At 32.4% G+C, this 9,855-nt stretch overlaps 1 protein-coding gene across 1 annotated transcript; it reads left to right on the forward strand.

Annotated features, from left to right (window-relative positions):
* The first annotated feature begins 3,340 nt into the window (after window positions 1–3,340).
* LOC133688792 (serine carboxypeptidase 24-like) lies at window positions 3,341–8,624 on the forward strand. The gene is made up of 9 exons (XM_062108404.1): window positions 3,341–3,961; window positions 5,851–5,958; window positions 6,325–6,420; window positions 6,519–6,611; window positions 6,727–6,812; window positions 6,918–7,309; window positions 7,427–7,522; window positions 7,872–7,977; window positions 8,084–8,624. The coding sequence occupies exons 1-9, from the start codon at window positions 3,703–3,705 to the stop codon at window positions 8,225–8,227; spliced, it is 1,380 nt and encodes a 459-aa protein (XP_061964388.1). The 5' UTR covers window positions 3,341–3,702; the 3' UTR covers window positions 8,228–8,624.
* The last annotated feature ends 1,231 nt before the right edge of the window (window positions 8,625–9,855 follow it).

Genomic DNA, 9,855 nt, shown 5'->3' on the forward strand with positions numbered 1-9,855 from the left:
TTGATCCCTTATAGTCTCAATGAGTATGAATAAAGGCCTTAAAGTTCATTTTAATTATTGTACGTAGCGTGCATCGCGTGGCAGGATGTCAAGGAATCACCACCTAGTTGCTTGGTTCAAGGTAACTAGGAGACCTGGGTGGAATGGTCTTATCTGAAATTCCAGGGTGGACTAGTTATGGTTAGGGAATGTATTAGTGCCCCTAGTGCACCTTATCTAAGATAAGCTAAATTATGTGATCTGATTGTGGTTTAAAAGTATTGATGGGTTCCTAACTGATGATCTGTTTATGGCTCAGAATAAAGATTTACGCTCATGAATAAATCTAGCATTTTGAAATTATTATGAGTTTGTATGCTCAAGTAAATTCTTATAGGAAGAATCTATATAGGTGCCCTGACAAGGTTCACCTATCCTGAGAGGCGAAAGTGTTTTTCATAACTCATATATTGTGGTGAAAAATACTTCCAATTAAAATTGGTGAACATCCAAAATAATTCTAAAAATTTTCTAGTCAACTCATGGTACTTAAATACCAGTGTACTTATAGGTCCAGCATTTATACCAAAATGTTAACCAATAATTTTCAGGAATTTAATTTTTTAGGGTTTTCAAAATATTGGTCAAATCCTTAATGTAAAATCCAAATATGCAAAAAACAAAACCAAAAATATTCTCAAACAATGCTAAAAATATTTTTTCTCTCTCGTTTTTAAAATGCAATTTTTGTAAGGATTGGGTCTTATGCAACAAGTTAAAAAATCATTTAAATTATTTTTTTACCCCACCAAGTTGATGTGAAACTTTTAGTTCAACCATAAACAGAATCAAAGTTCATGGTTTAATCCAAAAAACAAACCAAAACCTAAACCAGAATCTAAAACGAATCAAACTAAAAAAAACTCAAAAACTCTATTAGAAGGGATCAAAACCCCAAAAAACAAAGAACATGGAGAAACATTCAATATGAACGCAGCAACGTGAATTTCAAATCAGACCAAATATGGATAAACTAAGGACACAAATATGTTAGAAATCATGCAAAGATCAATACTCTAGCATTCATGCACTTCGATTATCACTCAAAAACCATGATTTTATCAAAATAGGTTTCGGTTTAGAATCAAAACCCTATGATTAAAACCTAATAAAAATATGTTATTGATGTAAATAAACTCTATATTATTGACTAATCAAGTTGCCCAAAGGGTTATGTGCAAAGAATTGAACCAAAATTGGTTCAAATGTTAGGGTTAAGGCAATGTTCTTTCCAAGAATAAAAAGAACACTGCCCAGCAAACCCATAAATGAAGATCAAGCTACCAAACCCAGAAAATGGCCTTTATGCCTTTAAAACATGCTTTTTTAGTTCCAACAAACCACATTACCATAACTATCAACTTAGAGTTCCTTTATCAATCATTTCTCCCATTTTCCTCCTTTTTGCTCTGATTTTTCAGGGGTGTTTATAGGATTTTGCTAGGGTTTTGATGGATTCAAATGTAGTTTGATCAAAACTTAGCCTTTTGATCAAAATAAGAGGGTTTTGGAATACATTTTACAAATGTGAACTTTGTACTTATATTGGTTTTACAATGGTGGTTTTGCAACAAACTTGGTTTTTAAAGGTTTTTGTGATTTTCCAAAATTAGAGACCAAGAAGCATGTTTATGGCCTTTTGATCTTGAGATAAACATGAACAACCTTTGATAAAAAAAAAAAAAAAACCCATTGAAAAGGCTTGAAGTGTGAAAACACAAAAAAAATTATATAGTGGTTTTGTGAAATTGTTATCATGACCATCAATGATTGAATTACCCCACTTTCGAGGATTTGTCAGAGTAACTTTGATATAAACGTCATCGAAGACCATCTGATCTTGGTAGAGGAGAAGCATATCTTTCATTTGGATCCATCCTTACTTAATTTGGAGGTCTATAGCTCCACTTTTATTTGTTTGAAAGTGTTAACTCAATCAGCCTATAATAAAAAAAATATAGTGATATTGGTTAATTAAGGACAAAATATTGTTGAGTTTTTTAAAAAAAATGGGTTGTAAGTGTTTAATAAGAATAATTAATTTTTGTTGAGGAGGTATTTCTAAATATCAATGTCTTTCTTGGTTTGAAAAAAACCATTAGTGAATCAATAGGTCGCCCAGTCAAGCTTGGTTGAATAACTATGGATTGGTCAAACTTTTTAATAAATTAAAGTCATGCGTTTTATTATGAATAGCAACGATATATATGAATTTAACAGGGAGAGCGGCAGTTGGTCAACCATTTAAACCCTCCGGATCTTACCATCAGTCATTATATAATCAAGCTCCAGTTTACCAACTCATTACTCAATCCCACATGCCAATGCTCCTGTATGGATAAGTTGGTGTGCTTGTTAGGTTTTGACTTGTTAAAATTCAGTTATACAATAATTGGTAGTGGGTAATTTTGCCTTTATTTTTGACTTGTACAATTTAGCTTTCGCCATTTAGCAAGTTTTTTCTCTCTCAGGAGCAAGACGACGTACATGATAAGGACTTTTTGTTGTTCGGATATTAATTGTTGAACCCTAATTGATCAGGCTTGGTAGCTAGCTAGCAAGCTACCACCCTTTGTTTCATGCCATATTCGAGGAACCAGATAAACAGGCTGTTAGAGATCACAACCCCACAGCCATTAATCTTGATGAGTTCTTCTTTCGTATACCCTTCAGATGATCAGGACCGCAGGATGACAGAGGAAGGGAGGGAGCCTGCACTTGCACAGTAGCACTTTATAAGAGCTTATTTTGAGGCTTGTAATTAAGATCAAAAGAAACCATAATATGTTTGCGTTAGCTGTTAAAAATATTGTCAGCTAGGCGTATTAATAATACTGTAAAGAGACTTTTTATGGTAAAATCTCAATACGTGTGTGTGTGTGTATATATTTTCTAGCTATTTGATTGTGTTTTAATACGGATTGTATTTTGATATATTTCAAAATATAAATCAAAAAATTTATAAAAATATCTAATTAAATATATCAATCATCATCTATATCTATATAAGACCAAATATCTCTTAATCAACTGTTTTAGATTTTGTTGGTGTTAGGTAAATTTGTTGTTTTAATTAATATGCATGAAATTTTATTAAAAAACAACTTACCCGGAACAATATTTTAATGATGAAAGAACCCCCCCGGAAAAGAACACTTAATACCCGCCATTCCTTGAGTATTTGTTTATTTAGATGGTCCCAATTTAATACCTGTTTTCTTAATACAGGGAAGATACCAAATAAGATATTAGCTGGTCAGCTCTAGTTGCTTGTTGAAGTACTGTGTACAGCTCAGATTGAGAGAGGGACTTGTGATGCATTTATGATCCCTGTTCTGGGTGGCTCCTAGCCAAGTTCTGATCTAGCTCCATCTTCACTTCTTTCTGCGTCTCTTCCTCTCAAAAATCTCAGAGAGAGAGAGAGAGAGAGAGAGAGAGAAGGGATCGAGGTCCACTTAGCTCCCCAACCTCCACTACTACTAGTGTAGTAATGCAGCAACATTAAACTTTAAGTAATTGCCTTGGAAACCCATAGTTGAGGCATCAACACCTCACCCAGCTCCATGTATTAATATCTCACAGTATCTATAGCAACAGTATCTTCTACTATTTCATAGTTTCTTGAAAGAGAGAAGGGACCCTTCTCTCTTTGTGGAAGGTGCAATGGCAGTTCAAACAAAATCCCATCTCTTGATCTTGTCCTTGCTTCTCGTATCTTCACTCACCACCACCATTGCTGCTTTGAATAGACAGCAAGAACTAGATCGAATCTCAGCTCTCCCTGGTCAACCAGCAGTCACGTTTTCACAGTTTTCTGGCTATGTTACTGTCAATGAGAAACATGGGCGTGCACTCTTTTACTGGTTGACAGAAGCTACATCAATTCCTGACAAGAAACCTCTCGTTCTTTGGCTCAATGGAGGTCAGTTTAACTAGCTAAATTATACTCTTCCTTGAATGTACCTTGTATGCTTTCTTGGCTATCATCTTGACATGAACCGGTTTCAATTGAAGTACACAGCATAAATTAAACTATATATCCTTGCTAGGAAACGAGAAAGAAAAGTGTTAATTGGGATCAAATCAATTATGATTTCTACTACATTTTTCAAATTAATTCCATAGTTTGATATGGTTGACTTTAAGCAGAAGTATCCTTCAAGGATTCGATTGTCTTCCTTTTTGTTATGAAAACGAGTTAAAAAAGAAAGAAAGATGCAAAGCAAGTAGCAGTCAAAACCATTTTCAACTATTCCATGAAGCTAATTAGTTAGTCGCTCTATCTCACCATTTATGATTTGGTGTGAGTTAAGCAAGGATCTTTAATAATTATTTGTTGATGTTATTTTGAATAATAATGCCTTAATGATGAGCCAAAATATTTGTGCCTCTCAATAAATAAAGGAAACGTGCATGCCAAAGTATAGTCCCACTCGTGCCTAACCTCTTGTGCGTGACGACATGCCCAGTAGTCAGTCAACAACACATAACACACTCTGCCCTGGGCCTTAATACCCGCCCCCATTCTATCAGTATTTTTGCATGCTGAAATTTACTAATGTCATTACTAGCCAGTACAGAAAGGAAAAACGACTGTATAGGTACACCAAAAACCCAAAAAAAATAAGCCAAATGGGCTCTCGTGATCTCTCTGTCTCTGTCTTTCTAGGGTTTTATCCCACCTTTAGAACAGCCCCAGTATCTCAAAAGGGCCAAGCACCATGAGTTTTTCAGTTCGATTTTTCTTTCTCTCTTGTTTGTGATTCATAGTGTAAGCAAAAGAAAACACCCCCACCACCCCCCCGCGGGACAAAAGGCACCATAAAGTGAACCAACTTTTTTATGTCGTCAATGGTTTCCAAATTATTATTATTGTTATCCAAGAAAAAGGATGCTTCCCTCTCTCTTTTTCTCTGGTGTTTTTGTCTTGCTTGTTTGAGTGACCTCGATCGGTCAGAGAAGGAATAAAAAGTAGTGGAAGATAGAAACTTGTGGCACCTATGAGTCTGTGTAACTTCTTTCTTCGAAGCACGCGCATTCAGAAGAAGAAAATGGTCACGACGATGATGATGATGATGGTTTCTGGTGACCTACAAATGGAGGAGGAATTTGAAAATTCTCAGATCAAGACAAAGCACTGGAAAGAAAGAACAGCAACAATAAATAATATTAATCTGCAAACTGTATTCTCTAAATATTTAATTTTTTAACTAAAAATTAATATTTTTTATGTTTTGAATCATAATTTTTAGCACAATTTTTTTTTATCCATTGTCTAATTAATTAACTATAACAGTGAAATTTACTTTATCAAAAATTTCTCGAATAAAAAAAATAATAAATTACTGATGTTGTTTGTGAAAAGATTGAAGTGATATCATGTAATCGAATATCACTTGGAAAATGCATTTCAACAACTAATAAAGTGACATTTGAACTTGCCGAAATCCGTTCAGTTATTGACATTTTAGAATAAAGAGTACTCCTGGGAATTTTTGCTCTGTAATTTGTAGGTTAAAATTCCCTTTATTTATGTTTTTTAAAAGTAAATTTATTTTGAAAAAATATTAAATTAATATTTGTTTATGATTTTGATATGTTGACATTAAAAAAAAATTTAAAAATCCATTTTATTTTTTTCCTCTTTTATTTCTTAATTTTACCCAATTGTTTTGAATAATTCGTACATATGCCTAAGTAATTTTAAATTGCTTCTGGTCAATATTTTCATGTCTAACTTCAACTTCCAATATTAAATATGGGAGAAATAATTAATCACACGGGTCTCGATATTTAATCATGTGTGTGCAGGACCAGGTTGTTCATCAGTGGCATATGGAGCATCAGAAGAAATCGGACCGTTTCGGATAAACAGAACTGGTTTATCTCTTTACATGAACAAATATTCATGGAATAAAGGTAATTAAAAACTATGATGCAATAATATTTTTATTTTATTTCTTTCTCGCATAAAACATCATTTAATTTTTTTATAATGTTCAAAAATTTAAATATTTTAGAAACAAATTTTTAGATTGAATAATCAGTTAATTAATTAGTTCTAATAATCTTGTTTATTATTTTTAAACAATATGGTTAATAGCTTGTAGTCGGTATTTAATTCATTGTTGAGCCTAAATTTTTTAGATTTGATATATTTACCAGGCTCATTTTATTTTTAAAATATTTTCTATATATAAAAATATATAACAAAAAAAAAGATGGACTCGTCAACTTTGTAAAAGTTTTCTCATGTTGAAATCATTTTGCTTTATACGTTTACAGAAGCAAATATTCTTTTCCTGGAGTCACCAGCTGGTGTGGGATTCTCATACACAAACACAAGCTCTAATCTTCAAGATTCTGGCGACAAAAGGACAGGTATGTATTATATCATCTATAATAGTTACATTTACTGACACAGATTTAATTGGTCATGCTCATCCCATGTGATCGTAAGTTTCCCTTTCATGACACAGCTCAAGATGCTCTGGTTTTTCTTACAAGATGGATGTCCAGATTTCCTCAATACAAATATAGAGAATTCTATATTGCTGGTGAAAGTTATGCAGGTATTTTAGCAGCAATACATAAAAGAAACTAAGTATTTGTTTCTTAAGAATCTCGGGATGATACCTTTGTTTAGACTAAGTAACTAATGTTCTAATCTTATTTTCATGTGCTTAGGGCATTATGTTCCCCAGTTGGCAAAGAAAATCCATGATTATAATAAAGCATATCCACATCCCATCATCAATCTCAAAGGATTCATTGTGAGTGAAACTGAAATATATTTGCAAATTTGAAAAATATTGGAGGACCAAGTTGACTGCAAGTTCAAGAAATTCTAAGTTTCAAGTGATCAAATATTTATACAGGTGGGAAATGCAGTCACGGATAACTACTATGATAGCATAGGAACTGTTGCATTTTGGTGGACACATTCAATGATATCGGATCGGACTTATCGAGCAATTCTTGACAATTGCAATTTCACGGAAGACAGAGTCTCTAACAAATGTGATGATGCTGTGACTTATGCAATGAACCATGAATTTGGGGATATTGATCAATACAGCATTTATACACCATCTTGTATGCAACTGCCAAACAGTACTGTAAGGCTGAAAAATACTCTGCTGCGCAGAAGGGTTTCTGGTTATGATCCATGTGTTGAGAAATATGCAGAAAAATACTATAATCGACCTGAAGTGCAGAAGGCAATGCATGCTAATGTTACTGGAATTCCTTACAAATGGACTGCTTGCAGGTATATCCTGGTTCCTCTGCTAACTTTATATTTTTTGCAATTGAAAAAAAAAAAACACTAAGGAAATGATACTCTGCTTCTTCTTTGATCTGCATGATAAAATTTGTTATTTGGCAGCGATGTTCTTATTAAAAACTGGAAGGATTCTGAATCTTCTATGTTACCCGTATACAAGGAACTAATTGCAGCTGGTTTAAGAATCTGGGTTTTCAGGTACTTTTTTTATGTGTTCCAGTTGACAAATATATCACTGGTTAATTATGTTGTTTATATTAATCTGTTAAACAGAAAGATACAGTTTTTCAAAAGTGAAAGGTGTCAAATCACATAAATAACTAGCGATTGAACGTCTTATTTTTTGGATTGCAAATTCTGTTACTGTAAAAGATAGGGCTCTAGAGAGGTGAAGTGTTTGACTGTCCATGGGGGAGTTTCTGATTGGTTGTTTGGTGTTGATACTGAACTTTTGGGCCATCAACATATGTTTTTCACATCCACTAGCCATGGCAGAGTGATGGAGTTTCATAGGTTACTTGATGACGTCGTTTCTCTCTTGATGCAGTGGTGATACAGATTCGGTGGTTCCGGTGACTGCCACCAGGTTTTCCCTCAGCCACCTTAATCTCACTGTTAAAACCAGGTGGTATCCTTGGTATTCAGGAGACCAGGTAATGCACAAAGTGTCTCATGAGAGTAGTTTTTAACTGCTCTTCAAGTTTGATTTTAGCTACTATTTTATAGCAGAATCAACTTACAGTTCAGCCTATGATACAGGTTGGAGGATGGACAGAAGTTTACAAGGGGCTAACCTTTGCAACTGTGAGAGGAGCAGGCCATGAAGTTCCCTTATTTCAACCTAGAAGAGCTTTCATTCTTTTCAGATCATTCTTAGCTGGAGAAGAATTACCCAAATCTTGATAAAAGCTGGAGAGACAGCGGCGAGAGATTGAAAGTGCCTGATCTGTGGAGCAATCCATGAACAAGTAGAAATCCCATGCAAATGATGGGTGAGGCAGCTAGCTAGGGTAGGCTCATTCATTCAAAGTAAGAACTATGTTTTGAAGGCAACTTGTTCTATTCTAATTGTCATTCCAGATGGTCACTGAATCAAACGCCATACCATCTATAAATATCCAATGCAAGCAGAAGAGTTTTAAGGTTTTTCTGAGAGACAAAATTGCCAATCAAGAACACTACTGCCGCTCATGGCTGATCAAAATTACCAAATGCATGTAGAATTTGACTGACTTACTTGATTCAGTTTAACAACCAAGTATTAAACAAAATTGAAGAAGAGGCATTGTTCTTATTATTATTCTCGTGCTCGGTTATAATAGTCGTTATATTCATATATAGCATGCTTATACTTCTAAGTTTTTTATTGTGGTTCTTCATCGCATGTTCAAATAATGCTTGAAAGTAAGTATTGATTCTACTTTTAGACAACTTATTTTCTTTTATATTCTCAACCTCGAATCTGTACCTCCTATCTCCCTGGAGCTTATGCATAAAGTAGTCATTGAAATCTTTTCAAATTGATAGTAATTTTTCAATAATTATAGTTACTCGACATCTTTCTTCAGCATAAATATCATATAAAATAAATGAAAAATTTTAAATTTGATTAAATCGATCATCTTAAAATCTAGAATTTATTGATTATAAACTTTTTCACACTAGCATTTTTAGCTTCTAAAGCTTTCTATGGTGTATTTGCTATCTTAATTGAATATTATACATGCATATCATATAACGGTTTGTTCAAACTATTCAAAAAGTAGTTTTTACATAAGAAATTGTTTATGATTTCATGCCTCCACAACTGCGCAGTTGGATTTATTTTAACTTATTAAAAATATATTGTATTATTTATTTTCATTTTATAATAAAACTAAATTTATTTTTAAGATAACAATGATACATAATTCATTTTATTTTTTTGTCAAAACAACTATTAAGATGCAATACGCTATAAAAAAAAAAACTCTCTCGCTCAATTTGTAAAAGAAATATATAAAATTTTGTTGTAACAAGAGATATTTTTAATTTCTAAATATGCTTATGAAAAAATTTATGATTTTTTACTTTATCCATTTTAGAAGTTCCTCTAATATATACATGTATATAAACACACTTTGGACTATCCTTATGCCAGCTCAGCTTTATTTTATATGACTTTTTAAAAAAAAAGAATTATTTTAATTATGAGTTAATTACCAAAGTATATATAAAATTAGTGAAGTCTTGAATATCAAACATTTAATTTAACTCAATAAACATCATGATTTTTAAATAATAGCTACACCATGTACATGCACGGCTATTTGATTTAGGTTTATTTGTTTTTTATTTTTAAAAATGTTTTTAAAAAATTTAAAATTATTTTTTTTCCATCAAGTTAATATTTTTTTATGTTTTCAAAACATCATTTTAATATACTGATGTTAAATAATATTTTAAAAATAAAATAAAATATTATTTAATATATATTTAAATAAAAAATATTTATAAAAAAACAATTAATATATTCTATAACATCTAAGAAT

The sequence above is a fragment of the Populus nigra genome, chromosome 3 (genome assembly GCF_951802175.1).
Source record: "Populus nigra chromosome 3, ddPopNigr1.1, whole genome shotgun sequence".
Classification (NCBI taxonomy): domain Eukaryota; kingdom Viridiplantae; phylum Streptophyta; class Magnoliopsida; order Malpighiales; family Salicaceae; genus Populus; species Populus nigra.